A 14,331-nucleotide genomic window follows, 5' to 3' on the forward strand; every position below is an offset into this window, starting at 1 on the left:
GCCAGCCTCTCCTGGCAGAGCCAGCACTCCTGGGACCACCATGAGAACAAATTTCTAGGACAGGCAGCAAGGTCCTGGGGCAACTGCAGCACCAGGCGGGGGCAGGCATCAGTGGGAAGGAGCAGGCCAGGCACGGGTTGCGTTTCTTTATTGGGGCAGAGGGTGCACCATTCATATGGACCTCTGTGCTGGTCCCTATGTGCACAGATGTGTATACACATATGTACACACACATCCGCACGAGGCCAGAGCTCTGGTGCGCTGGGGAGGTCAAGCTCTTTTACAAGAGGGCATTAGAAAGAACCCGATTCCAGAAAACGGGGGCGTCTGAGGCTGCGGCCTCACCCTGGCGGGAAGCCAGCTCCGTCTGAATGCCAGAGTGCAGCTGACTGCGCTGGAGGGCCTGTGAGAGGAGCTTGGGTGGACAGAGCTTCCAGCCCCCGACCCTGCCCTGCGCTGGTGGCCAGGCCCAGCCCTGCCCCTGAGGCAGGTCCTCGAGCTCTGTGGGGAGGGGGCCTGAAGACCCCAAGTGCTCCATGGGACCACTGCTTGGGCCCTTCTCCAGGCCAGGCCTATCAGAGGACAACCCTCCGGTCCAGGTGATCCCCACGCCCACTCCGCTGGTGCCTCACTTCCAGGTGCTTCTTCTGGACCCTTTCAAAGTGCTGCAGCAGCTCGGCGTAGTCGATGCTCGGGGAGTCTGCTTTCTGCGACTTGGGGGCTGCCTTCAGACCGTCTCTGGGGAAAGGAAGCAGAAGGGCTCGGCGTCAGTGTCGCAGCACACGATGGGGCTGCTGGCGCGGGTAAGCGTCAGCCACAGGAGGGCAGTGGGGTCGGGCAGGGCCACAGGCTGGGGGAGCTCGACCTCGGGGAGTCTGTCCGCCTCAGGCCCAACAACCCTTCCCCAGCAGTCAGCCCCAAAGAGCAGGGAGCCCTATGAGCATCCCCTCCCCCACAGGTGGTGGGACCAGTCAACACTGCTGCTTGGATAGGGCCTTCAGCCTGTGGGCTGGCAACGGTGCCCAGAGCAGGCATCACATCGGGAAGCATTTCCTGTTTATGAGTGGCTCCCTTTGGGGTGAAAGCCAGGGCTAGGAGCCAGCCAGGAAGCCAGCTGGGGCCTGGAACAGGGTCCAGGGAGAAGGGGGAGGAGGCAGCCTGGCCCTTTCTTTGGGGAAGGGCTAGGGCCGGGGACCACAGGGAGGGCTGAAGTCTACTGGCCCTCAATTTGGCAGGACATCTGTTTTTGAGTGTTGGGGCCCAGAGGCCTGCAGTCACTCTCTGTCCCTGGGGAAGGAGAGCTGGTCTCACCACTGGGCACCTGATGCCTCCGGGCACTCCGCTTGCTAGCACTCTCCCCAGTTGCTCTGTACTGCCTCACGGCTTGTGCACTGCACAACTGCCACAGGCCTGATGCTCCCTACAGTTGGGCAATGCATTAGCCCTGCTGTCCCCTTCAAGCCCAGTGTTTAGCTTGCCCTGGGGAACTAGATCCACTTGGGCCCCTGTCCCATTCCTAATCATCACCCCAGCAGAGAGTCCCAAGAAAAGACTCTGCTTCTCCCTCATTCTGGCCTCACTGGAAGCCGATCTCTGTGGGCTGGGAAGGATCTGCTTCCAGGTCCTGAGGCCTGGTGGCCCTGGTAAGGGATCTCATGAAGGCTGTGGGCTGATCAGCTAAGCAGAGAATCCTTGGGCCCTTTGAGTTCATGAAAAGACCCCAATATGGCGGGCGAGGTCCAGGCAGCAGCTGAGCACAGGAGCGCGACAGACCTGGACCCAACTGTAACACGACCACCCCCTAGCCACTTGACCTTGGGCAGGTAACTCAGTATCCTCCTCTGTAAGGGGGCGCTGCCACAGGAACCACCCCATGGGGCGGGTGAGGGTTCCTCCATACTTGACATGAAGAACTTGGCCTGATGCCCAGCCCCAGCCTAGGTACCCAATGGGTGCCCACTGTGGCTACAACTCTGTTCTTTTGAGGTAAGGCCAGCCAGGGCCCAGCAGCTCATTCCATTTGGGTGAATCACAACGGTGCTTCACCCAAATGGAACCCTCACCAACGAGCCTGGCTCCTGGTAAGGCGCAGCCCACCAATGGTCAGAGCCTGAAAGCCATCTCTGACAAGCCACCAGGCCCAGGGGCATTGGGAACTCTTCCCATGGTTGGGATGCCATCTGGAGCCTGGAAGTGGGCCCCTGTACCCCTACTCAGCCTGTTCCCTTCCTGTTAAAGACACACCACCTGACAACACCTTGGATTGTGGCCGTGGCTGCTTCTTTCTTGGGACTCAGGCAAATTCAACAAAGATCAAAACGAGCTGGGTGGGGCTTGCTCTAGGGGGCCAGACTGCGGGCAGCATTCTGGGCTCTGGCTGCTGCTTTCAACTCCCCTGGGAATGGGGAAGGGACATCCCTGTCCTAGTAACCTGTGGCCCGGGTGCTACTGCCCCAAGAGAGCAACTCCTGCTCCTGAGGACGCTGAGGGACACCCTGGAGCTTGGAGCCCTAACTCCAGGGGGTGGCCAGATGCTACCCCAGCCCATGTAGGCCAGAACAGGGGGAGAGATGTGCAGGCCAGAGATGATCCTGAAGTGTGTTGTCTGAGGCTGGGCACCCACGGATCTGTATGCTCCTCTCCGCAACACTCTTGGCATTAGATCCAGAGGAGGGGAACTGAGATTAGGGGTTGCCAGGGAGATGCCAGCAATGGATGGCAAATCCAGGGTGATGTGCACAGATGTGGCCAGGTGAGGGTAGGGGTGGGGAGGAGTGGGCCGCACCTTGCTCTCTGGGCCCTCACGGAGGCAAGAAGTCCTTCCCCCCCATGACTCAGCGTCCCTTTGGGCAGACCCTTCCTGGCCTGAAGTCTTGGTAGCAGGGAGGGGTATGTCCATGGGTACGGGGACTCCGCTGAGCATTGAGGCTGGGCCTCTCCCTGCTAGTCACAGTGGGCACGGCCGCTGCTCAGGCCTTCACGTTCTCTGTATGTTTACAGCAACCCTCAGGCAGTGAGTGGCTAGGGAACACCCAGCCAGCAGCACAGAGCTGGGGTACCCAAAGCCAGCCCTCTCTCCCACCACCGCACCCACGCACCTGTCACCAGCTTCTCCTTCAGAGGCTCCCTCTTGCCTCACTGAGGAGACGGTCCCTGGGGAGTGGCCCAGAAGCCCGAGCGGAGGGCCAGGGTTCCCTAGCCCTGCCGGCACCTTGAGTGCACAGAAGGGGGGCCGGGAATGGGCAAGGAGCAGAGACTCCCCCAGCTGTTCCCGGCACACGGGCCTGTCGGGCAACCTGACGCTGTCTTCCAGCTGCCCGCCTCTCCCGGGGCTGAGACTGTCCTCAGCCCCTTCTCCAGGGCGGGAGCTGTCCCTCTGTGCCCAACCCTGCAACCTGACCCTGCCCCCAGCTGTTCCTGAGGCCCCTTCCTTGCCCAAGGCTCCGCTGCCTTTTTCTATGACAGCTCTTCCTAGGTCCTTGCAAAGAAAGGCTGGGAACCCAAAGCCTTGAAGACTGAGCGGAACTGCAAGGATCCATTCAGTCCAAATGCTCACTTACTGATGAAGAAACCAAGGGCCCAGAGAGGGCATGGGGCTTGCCTGAGGTCACAGAGCAAATCCGCAGCAGAGCTCGGACTAGATCCAGGCCTGCGAACTAGACTAGTCCAGGCCTGCGAACCATCCGCTGACTCAGAGGCCTCAGCCCTTTGGCTCAAGACTTCCTGACCCTGACCATGGGAGATCTGGGGGAAAGCCTCATTCTCCCCAGCTTTCCTCTGCAGACTCGCTCTACTCCGGCTTAGGGAGCGCAGGGAGGAGTCCGACCACTCTGAGCCTGCCTTCCTTTTCCACAGGATGTTCCTACATGAGGAGATGTAGCAGGCAGAGCTCTGAGAAGGGACGGGCCCTCAGCAGCACAGGGGCTGTGGCCTGGCCCAGAGGTCACAGGGAAGCAGCCGTTCCTGCCTCCTTCTCACTTTCAGCTGTACCTTCCCTCCTAAGTGGCTGCCAGGGCGACCCTAACACCCGTTGGGCACTGGAAAGGCCAGCAGAGGCCAAGCCAGCAAAGCAAGGTGTGGCGTCAGGGCCCTTCCGACTCCCAGGAGATAGAGGTGCTCCGGCCAAGGGAATAAAATGCACACCTAACTCTGCGGCTGCTCCCGCTCCTCTGGGACACTCAGTGCGCTGAATGCCTTCCCCTGAGGATTAGCCGGTGGCACCACGAACGGCTGGGACAGGGACTAGCCCTCCACCCCTAAGCGCTGCTGTCTGGGGAAAGGGGCAGGGTGGGCAGGAGCTGGGCCTTGGCCTGGGGGCCACACCTGCTGGGGGCTCCCAGCCCCTCCAGCGGCCTGAGGCCGACAACCCATTAGGGGCCCCACGCCCAGCCCCTGGAGAGACCAGGTCAGGTGGGAGGGGTGGTGGTGGCCTAGACCCTGGGGGACGGAGGGCACAGGGGCTCGGGTCAGGGGCCCAGAGTGCCGGGCAGGCCCATCTCAAGGCTGCCTGCATCCATCGCAAGGGCAAAGGCCCGAGACCTTTGGCGGGGGGCGAGGCGCCAGGCCTGCCGAGGGGGTCTAACAGCTTGGGAGGGAATGCTAGACACACAGGGCATCTGATGCAAGCTGGGTGCGCTCCATTCAGCGTAAATCTTCTCAGTGGCTCTGCTTGTTTCCATGGCGACCCGACAAGTGAAATTTTCCATCTCTGATGCCAAATGCCTGTGGATGAGGCAAAGCCTCCAAGGGTTACCAAATATAGACATGACCCAACAGGCTCTGGGGACTGGGCCAGCAGTGGGTTCAGGGTGGGAGCCTGGATGCCCCCGAGGGGCTGCAGCCCTCCTCCCCAGAGGCTGCCGTGCTGGGCCTCTCCACGGTAGAGCGCCTGGGACCCGTGCTTCCCGCGGACAGGTCGCAAGCGGGGTAGCCACGGGCGCACCCTTGCCTCCCACTCCACTCAGGAGGAGATTGGGAGGGTCCTAGCAGTGCCAGGGTCACTCAGTGGCCAAGGGTTGAGCCTCTGCTACAGATGGGAAGGGAGGGCTGAGGCCCAGGAGGGACCCTATGTAGCTCTCTTGCCCATGTACCACCTGGGACGCAGTGTCTGAGCTGGGGCACGAATTCCTCCCCTCTGGACTTTCTCTCCAGGGGCCTCTGTTTGGGTCACGCCAGCACGCTCTCAGGTTTTTTGACTTAACTCCACCCTGACTGCTGGGAGAAGGTATTCCGACTACCTACCACCTCATAAATGCTCCTAGAATCTCCCAGCCCGGTGCCCTGATATGGAAACCCAAGGGCAAGTGGCTGCGGGGCGGACAGTGTCCGCAGTGACAGGAGGTGTGATGCCGAGCTAAGGGAGGGCCCTGGTAGCCCCTTTAAAACTCCAAGCTCGCCAGGCCCTGCCAGCCCAGCCAGCCCTGGCCCTGCTCGCTGGCAGAGCCCCGCCCCCATGAGCTGGGCACTTACCCTGTCTGCAGCAGCTCGGGGTTGGGCACGCACTGGAGCCGGTGGGAGAGCAGCTGGAAGGCGCTGCTCTGGGGCAGTAGCATGAGCAGGCCGTACAGGGCCTTGATCAGGTACGGGTTGTTCTTCACGTCCAGCAGCTGCAGGCGCAGATCTGCGGGAGGGCAGAGGGCAGGGGTCAGGCACTGCTCTGGGAGGCACCTCAGCCTGGCCAGGAAAGGGCCAGCCTGGTGGCCAGGGCTCCTCCCAGCCAGACATGCCTGCCTCTCCTCCTGCAGCGTCTTAGCTGTCCCCACGATCCCACTGTTCTTTCTTCTGACCTGCCCACCTGCCTTCCGTCTGATCTTCCCAACACTCACCTCAGCCTGGCGACCCCCAACCTGCTGCCAGGCCTGGTCCCCTCCCCCAACACTCACTGCCTCCCTGGCGATGAGGGGGCTTGGGGCCTATAGCGTAACAGATTCCCCGGTCTGCTCTGCACGTGCCAGCACGAGAGAGCTATAAATAGGGTGAGCTGGAGAGAAAGACTGGATTAGGGCAGCTTTAAGGGAGGGCAGGATGGAAAAACGCTTTGGTGTGTGACTAAACACACATCAAGCCCATGAGTGTCTGGTGGATGCTTTTGGAAATCCATCTCAGCTACCAGCCCTGCCTCCACCCGACCAGACGGCGGGGAGACGCACCCGGGTCTTGCCCAGCATCCGTCCCAGATAAACAGGCCCACGTGGCTCTCCTCCGAGCCCTTCCAGGAGCATCACTCGTTTCTACCTTCTCTGAGGCCCAGTCTCAGGCATCCTTGGTGGAGGACAAACCACAAACTTCTGGAGAGACCATGTCACCCCAGCAGCTGTACGGGGGCCTTGGGGCCAGGGTGAGCCAGGAAGCAGGGGCCTCTCACAGCAGCCCCTCCCCTCGCCCCAGGTGGCAGTCGTGCCCAGGCCCAGCAACTCCAGAAGAGGCGGGGACCTGTTTTGAATCTAGTCCTGGGCCCTGGCTAAGCTGGGCTATGGGGCCAAGCCAGCTACCAGGGGGGTCTAGGGTTGGAATGGGTGCTGGGCAGGACCAGGGGACGTCTGCTGTGGTCACCCCACCAAAGCCCTGGGCCTGGAGAGAAGGTGTTCGTGGCTTCTCTAGGGTCAGGCTGGACCTGCCCCCAGCCGAGCGTGTGCCAGGCTGCCCTGGGAGGCCTTTGGGGAAGTGAAATGTCAGGCCAGGGGGCCATTTGGGACAGGCTTCGATGCACTGCCCTGGGAACAGGGTCTCCCTCCTGCTCTTGGGTCCCCCGGGCATCTGTTACTGTGATGGCTGGCTGTTTGGAGAAGCTGTCTTCTGTTTGTATGGGAGGGGGCCCCTCGGCCCCTGGGTTTGCCTTTGGGCTCCAGGGTGAAGGCCGATGGGCTCGGCCTGGGCAGATCGGGGCACCACCACAGCAGGAGGCCTGGGTGACCAGCCCGGCAGGAGGGTGGCCACCGGCAGGGCTGCCTCCTGGCTTCGCTACCATGCTGTAAGCACACAAGCGTCATTCAGAGACTTGCCTGCTTTGGGGAGCGGGCACTGTATGTGTTGAGGCGCCAGGAGCTGCACTCGCCCCAGCCAGCTGCCACTTTGCACATTCAGCCCGGGTGTTACAATCAGGCAGCTCCTGCCCATCAGCTCCCAGCAAACGCCCGCTCTGCTTTGCAGAGGGACGAGGGGGTGGCTCCTGGGCACAAGGGAGCAACCTGCGGGTGGGCCCAGGGTGCCCCCAGCTTCCAAGAGCCACGGCAGAGGGCAGCGTGCTCGGAGGGGTGGCCGGGGACAGCTCTGGGACGGCTGCTCCACCTGCCCCCCAGCGGCATTGCTCCAGTTCTCCCTGGCAGAGATGACACTATTCTTCAGGTGGGTTTTGCCATCAGCGCTGGCCTGGGTCGAGCCCCGCCTTAAGGCACACGGGCATGACCCATGCTCTGATGCCGCGTGTCCCAGCCCTGTGTACCTCCTCAGCCCTGTCATCCCCATCCTTACGTTCTTGACATTCTAGAAGCATCCCTGGGGTGACTGTTCTCGCTCCCTCCCCAGTGGCAGCCAAGAGCTGCTCTCTGAGCTTGGCTCCCTCCCACCTCCCTCCAGGCCTCGGAGGCCAGAGGCAGGGCGCTCACATGTGAAGATGGGGCACTCGATCAGCTGCACCAGCTTGTCTACCTCCGTGAGGAAATCCACAGTGACCTCCAGGTCCCCGCTGGGTGGGTGGTCAAGGGAAGTGGGACCACTGGCCAGGGCAGCCTGCCTCTCTGGGGGCGGGGGCAGCCGGGGAGCTGGGCCCTAGGGGCTCGACCCAGCGGCAAGAGCACACCTCCCACTGGGCCCTGGCTTCCAGGCACAGAGCGTGTTTCCACCTGAGCAGGATCAGGACACAAAGGACAGCAGCCTATTGTCCCTCTGCCTTTCTGTCCCTCTAAATGAAGAGCGGCACAGCTGTCCCCCTGCGCGGGCACTCCGGCTCTGCTCCGGCAGCTCTCTCCTCTGTGCCCTCCAGGCCCTGAAAGGCTCTCACCGCCCTGCAGCCTATGGGGGAGGGCTGGGCAGGAAAGGCCCCTATTCTTGCCTGAGTGGATGCCTGTCAGCAGGGCCAAGGTCAGGGCTGCTGCAAGCCTGGGGCCTGCAGTCCTCGGGTCACGCCGGTGGCTGAGAGGAGCAAATCGTAGTTTGAAGGCAAGCGGGCACCCTGAGGGAGCCAGGTGAGGCCACAGCTGACCCTCAGTGGAGGCACCTCAGGGCCCCTCTTTCCTTACCCCCCAACTCCTGGCCCATCAGGGAAGGAGACCAATTTTGCATCCTAAATGTCTGTCCAATCCGGGTCACACGCCAGGCATTCACAGAGGAAGCTGGTTTGCTTCACGGTGTTTCAAACAAAAGCCGACCACGGATGCCTTTCTCGGAGGCAGGCCCTGAGGGGCGCTCCCTCTCCCTGAGGCCTCCCCTCCAGCCTGCTTCTCCCTGTCGTGTCCTCTGCCGGGCCCTGGCTCTGTGGCCCCCAAAGGTCCTGAGCTCCTCACCTACCAGCCTGCTGCAGCCCGGCAGCCCCCCTGCTCCTGGGCCTTCTCTCCCCACCCTGCCCCAGCACCGGGCAGAGGGCACCCTGCCTCTTTCTCGGGGCACCCTTACCTAGGTAAGCCCCCGTCCCTGATCCCCAGCTCACAAAGCTTCTCCAGGGCCAGCTCCCCTCTACGAGGCCCTAGATGACCCTGTTTCCTCAAATCCACCCCTCACGGTGCCCTCACGGGTCCTGATGTCCCAAGGCCCGGAGGCGGAGCGCAGGGTCAGGGCAGAAGGATGGCAGTCGGGCCACCACGTGGGTGGGAAGGGAGCACCCGGCCCCCACCTGTCCCTCAGAGGCTGGGCTGGAAGAACAGTGAGTGAAGGATACAACTTCTGGATGAGGTCGTAGGCATGCTGGTAGTTCTGGGTGAGGAAGCAGAGGGACACCGTGGTGACTGGGTTGTGGCACCAGGAGCGGTATAGGCAGCAGAACAGGTTCTGGCTCTCCTGAGGGGGGAGAGGTGAGAGCAGTTAATCGAGCCCCCGCTCCTTCCCCACGGGTCCGCGGCCCAGGCTCAGGGCCCCGCTCAGAGCGCCAGGGAGCCAGCTCAGCACCCGGGCCGTGTTTGGCAGCCCAGCTGGGAACGAGCTGTCACAAAGGAAACGCTCAGACCCTGTCATTACTCTCCGTCCCACAGAGCCACGTGGTGATGGCTGTGAGGGCCTGCTCGGGAGTGAGCCTGTCCTTTGTGCTGGTGTTTCTGCCCTCGGCAAACAACAGTAATCGTCCCCTCCACAGCCCTGTGGTCCCGGAGCCTGTGGGGCTGGCAGGGGGTGTGACCGGAGGGGGGCGGGGAGGAAGCTTCCTCAGGGCCCAGGCTCTCCCTGGCAGTGCCCTCCTGCCGTCCTCAAATGCCATCTCTTCCCTCCTCTGCAGCCCACCTTGCACTCGGGAACCAGCCCAGGAGCTGAGCCCACACTCGAGAGCCCCTGCCCTGAGGAACATTCTTTAGGCCTCTGCGAATGTCTGGAAGGAACCACAGGAAGAAGGCAGGGGTGTGGCCTGGGTCATTCCCAGTGGCTCGGCCCCAGATGCCCTCAGGCGCAGGCTTGGATGTCTTGGAGACTCCCTGAGGGAGGGCCGAGGCAGGGTCTGAGCTGGGAAGGTGGTGACCACAGCCCAGATGAAACCCCTGGAGCTGCCAGCATGTCTGGGATGGCGGCTACCCCCGGGGGCCCCCTCCTTTGGGCCGAGCAAGGCCTTTGACCCGTGTCCCCCAGAGCAGTTCGGTAGAATGGTGAGCGCCTCCCTGCTCTCTCTGACCAGCCCTGGTGGGTCCTCACCGAAAGCCTGGGCCAGACAGCACTGTGACACACCCTGGCTTACACAGGGCATCCTGTAAGACAGATGTGTCCCTCTGTGGGAGAGAGGGGTCCTGGCCAAGCAGGAGGGTGAGGAGAGCAATGACCCCGGATCCCCAGCAGGGTTGCAATCCAGAGGCCTGACCCTGACTGGGTGACACGGCCCGGCAGGTCTGACCCTGCTGGGTCCTGTAAGGCGGGCTCGGAACCCAACCTACTCTGTGTGCGAGGAGGCAGTGCTGGTGGCGGGGTGGGGTGTCAGGGAGGGCACGTGGACCTGGAGCAGGGTCTGGAGTCTTCTGTGGGCAGAGACCTCCAGAGCGGGTAGCTCCAAGGAAACCCGCTGTGACTCCCTCCCATGGCTGGCACTTACACACAGCCAACCCAGGGGGACCCCTATTTGACAGCGGACCAGGGAGACCTCAGGTCACATTCTCGTCTCCTCCCCGCCAACCTCCGGGTAACGAGGGCTGGGCTGGCATGGCCGCGCCCGTGGGCACATAGATGACACCAGGCTGGAGCCCGTGGGCGAGGAGTACCGGGGTCTTCAGGTCCTTGAGCTGGTTTCGCAGCTGGAAGAGCTCAGTGGAGGTAAGCAGGATGGTGTTGAGGGTGTGGACCATGGTCGAGGCGAACTTGAGGTCCTCCTCCCGGAGCAGGATGTCCGCCATCGAGTGGAAGATGTTCTCCGCGTTCAGCAGGAGGCAGAGCTGCCTGGAAAACGGGCCGAGTGGAGGCTCTGGAGATCTCTGGGCCTCAGCCTCGGAGCCTTCTCCTTGGTCTTCCTCAGCAGCTCCTGAGGAAACCTGCTCTTTCCTGGGCCTAGTGCGGGACCCTGGCTCTGGGGCCTGCGGGGGGCCAAGGGGGCTGCTCACAGCAGACCGGGCTCCACGCCTCTCGGCAACTCCAGAGCCCCACAGGCTCCATCTATCCCCCCACCCACCCCAGGCCAGGAAGTGGAATCCCGAGAGAAGCAGCGGGGCCTCTGGCTACCAGTGTGGCCCCAGGAGCCCTGAGGTACCTTTCTGATCTCCCACATAGCATAGCAACGCCTCCCCATGTGCCAAGGCGCTCTGTGTCCCTTCCTGGCTTTACTTTTCTGGCTAGAGATTATCTTTACGTGACAAATACGCATTCTGGTCATCCATGGATGGTGTCCCCCCACCCTCCCCCGTGAGAGCCCCTGGGGCAGGAGCTTGTTTGGGCTGTTCACGGTGCGACCCACACCTGGAGTGGTGCCTGCACGTAGCAGGGGCTCGGTAGGTGCTCGTGGGATGAACAAACCCTAAGGCAACCCTGAGTTTTACCTTCGCTGTTCCGATAATGAAACTCTGGTGGGGAGGCCAAGTGACCCGGCCAAGGTCACGGGATTACTTAGGGCCACTTCTTCCCACTATCTCTCCTCTAATAAGAGTCTTGTGGGGGATAAGGCGCGGGCTTTGTGAAAAGGAGTCTCCGTTTCATAAAAGGGAAAACAGGGAACCCAGAGAATGGAGGAGGAAAGCAGTTTTCCCAGAGTCCCTGGGCCAAGGTGACGTCGACAGTGACAGGCAGGTATCAAGGACAAGGCTCAGGGAAGCCTGTTGACCTCCCTAGTTTGCCGCTTGCCCACAGAGGCCTGGCCTTGAGGGGATGAGCAGGCCTTCCTGCTGGGAGTTTAAGGATCCCAAGGCTCCTGAAACTAAGAAGAGCAAACCAAGGAGCTGGCAAGTGGCTGGTAAGGAGGGTGGGGTGTGGCCCCCGCGCCCTGCCTGTTGGGCGCCGGTGTCAGCATGGCACCCCTTTCCCATCTCCTGGTCTCTGCTCCAGGGAAGCATCCACAGACCAGGCCTCAGGCTTGTGGGGACAATGGGTCTGAGGCCTCAAGGTCTCAGGTGCTGGACAAAATGAGCCCCATTTGGAGCCAACGAGCCTGAAATATGTCCACCCCAGGTCACTGAACTCACACTAAACTCGGCGTTATCAGGGTCTGGCTTCCTGTTTCCTTCCAAACGCCAGCCACGCCTTGGGGCCAGACTGGAGAAGATTCTTCCCCACACCCGGCTCCAAAAAATCCCAGAGCATTTGGTAACAGAGAGGCCAAACCACGAGGCGCAAGCAGCAGGCAGGCCGTCTCCAGCCTAGGCCCAGCTGGAACCGGCCGGCTTGGGCAAGAAACCACCAGAGAAATGGAAACAAAGCTGTTGGGGGGATGGGGCCGGCGGGTGGCGTGGGGAAAGCCGTGCCATCGTTGCGGGAGGGTAGGGGGAGCCCCCCTGCTCACCTGGTGTGGGTGGAGGAGGGGCCCGGGCCCTGGAGCCTGGTGCCACTGACCAGCTGTGTCACCCAGTGTGTCTGTGTGACAATTTCTCCACCTCCGAATTGGGGGTGACATCTACCTGCACCATGGGGGCTACTCAGAGGGCAGTCATCAAGACTAGTGGCAACTCGCATGGGTGCACAGTATGTGGCAAATGGGACCCCTGGTTGGGTACCTTGTTGGTACCATGGGTGGGGGACGAGGGCCAGCTCCCAGGAGGACGCCTGGCCCTTCAGCAGAGCCTAGGCAGCACTTCCTGTCCCCTCGTGGTCCTCCCACCCCGAGACGACCCCATCTCCAGGGCTGTGGGATAGAAATGTTTCAGGAGGGCAGGCCGGGGAGGAAGGGGAGCATTCTGACAAATGGTCACAAATGCCCGTCGCCTGCAGCTGCTGCCGTCTCCATGACAGAGGCCAACAGCTGAGGCTGCTGCCAGGCAGCGCTCTCCAGGGACCACAGGCCTGATGGGACCTGCAGCAGCTGAAGGGCGGGGGTGGTGCTCTCACGTGAGGACGGCTGAGGAGGGTGCGGAGGGACAGGCAAGGGGGTGGCAATGAGCAGAGGCGGGCGCCAAGGCCTCCTGCTGTCCCTAAGAACCCGGAAACACTGGGGAGCCACAGAAGGTGAGGGATGGCAGAGTATTCCGGAAATACTCTTGCCACCACGGCGCTCTCCTCCTCTGCTCTCTCCCTGGTCTGCACCTCTTGGCGGTCATGTCTGGTCCCATGGAAATCTTCAAAGCCATCTCTAGATCAGCGGCTCCCACACGTGCCTCTTGAGCCCCCACCGAGCTCTGGATGGACACCGCCTGCCTGGTGGACGCCCTGCTTGGCTGCCCAACAGGCATTTCAGACTTGGCGGGGCCAAAGCACATCTCTTGGTTTCCCCCTAGACTCTGGTCCCCCAGCCTTCAGGGGGGCATTGGTGCCCCGTGGCCTCAGGAAGTGGCATCACTGCCCACCCAGCTGCTCCTGCCCAAAACCAAGGAGTCCTCCTTGATCCTCTGGGCCCCTCTGTCCAGTGTACCAGCAAGCCCAGGGGCTCTGCCTTCAAGGCACACCTGGCTCCTGGCCCGTCTCAGCTGCCCTGCCCTGGGCCAAGGGTCAGCCCTCTCTTGCCTGGTCAATTCCAAGCCAGCTTCTAATTGGTCTCCCTGTGTCTTCTCTCACCCCACCATTCACCCTCCATGCACCAACTGGGGAGATTCTTAAAAAGTCCTAATCAGGGCTTCCCTGGTGGCGCAGTGGTTGAGAATCTGCCTGCCAATGCAGGGGACACGGGTTCGAGCCCTGGTCTGGGAAGATCCCACATGCCGCGGAGCAGCTGGGCCCGTGAGCCACAACTACTGAGCCTGCGCGTCTGGAGCCTGTGCTCCGCAACAAGAGAGGCCGCGATAGTGAGAGGCCCGCACACCGCGATGAAGAGTGGCCCCCGCTTGCCACAACTAGAGAAAGCCCTCGCACAGAAACGAAGACCCAACACAGCCATAAATAAATAAATAAACAAATACTTAAAAAAAAAAAAAAAAAGTCCTCATCAGAGCATGGCCCTCCTCAGCGGCTTCCTCCTGGATCTAAATAAACCCAGCTCCTGACCACGGCCTCCAGGCCCCACACTTTCTGGTCGGCTCCTCACCAACCTCAGCTCTTATGAGTCCTCCTTTACCCACGATGTGCAGGCCTCTCCTGCGTTTCTTCTGTTCCTGACCTCTGCCCTGGCCTGGGCAGCTCTTGCCAGGGACCAGCGCACATCTGGCTCCCTCCAGTCAGGGAGATCTCAGCTCCAACCCCAGCCTCAGGGGAAGCCTCTGTCCCATGCACACCCCTCTGCCACCAGCCCTTTCTAAGGGAAGTCCTGTTTCTTTCCAAGCGTTTCTCATCACCTGAGTCATCTGGTTGATGGACTCGTTTACTGGGTCCCCTGCTGTCTCTCCCACCAGAACATGAGCTGCAAAGGGCAGGGCCTTGCCTGTGACCCTCAGATCCCTCATACCAAGAATCACTTTTGCACATTACCGCATGGAGGAGCTGCGCTAATCTCCACCCAAGGTTTCATGAACAGACCCGGAGACGTTCCTCTGCCCCATTCCAGCACATCCCTTAGCTGCTCCTGGGCGTGCCCCGGCATGCTGTGCCAGCCTGGTCTGCAGAGAGCAGCTGCCCTGACGGTACATTTTCAGCCTATCA

The 14,331-nt window shown here is 61.8% G+C and overlaps 1 protein-coding gene across 3 annotated transcripts in view; it reads right to left on the reverse strand.

The window, feature by feature from the left end:
• Positions 1 to 103: 103 nt before the first annotated feature.
• Positions 104 to 14,331, reverse strand: part of VAC14 (VAC14 component of PIKFYVE complex) — a 98,780-nt gene continuing 84,552 nt past the window's right edge. Inside the window, exons 15-19 of one of the 3 annotated variants that reach the window (XM_061173327.1) lie at positions 10,386 to 10,560; positions 8,828 to 8,991; positions 8,051 to 8,130; positions 5,470 to 5,620; positions 104 to 738 (exon numbers count right to left, since the gene is read on the reverse strand). In XM_061173327.1, the coding sequence (XP_061029310.1) occupies positions 576 to 738; positions 5,470 to 5,620; positions 8,051 to 8,130; positions 8,828 to 8,991; positions 10,386 to 10,560 (733 nt within the window). In that variant the 3' untranslated portion in view covers positions 104 to 575. Of the gene's footprint in view, positions 739 to 5,469; positions 5,621 to 7,604; positions 7,685 to 8,050; positions 8,131 to 8,827; positions 8,992 to 10,385; positions 10,561 to 14,331 lie in introns of all 3 variants that reach the window. The other 2 variants (XM_061173328.1, XM_061173329.1) reach the window with 2 other exon arrangements.

The sequence above is a fragment of the Eubalaena glacialis genome, chromosome 18, assembly GCF_028564815.1.
Source record: "Eubalaena glacialis isolate mEubGla1 chromosome 18, mEubGla1.1.hap2.+ XY, whole genome shotgun sequence".
NCBI lineage: Eukaryota > Metazoa > Chordata > Mammalia > Artiodactyla > Balaenidae > Eubalaena > Eubalaena glacialis.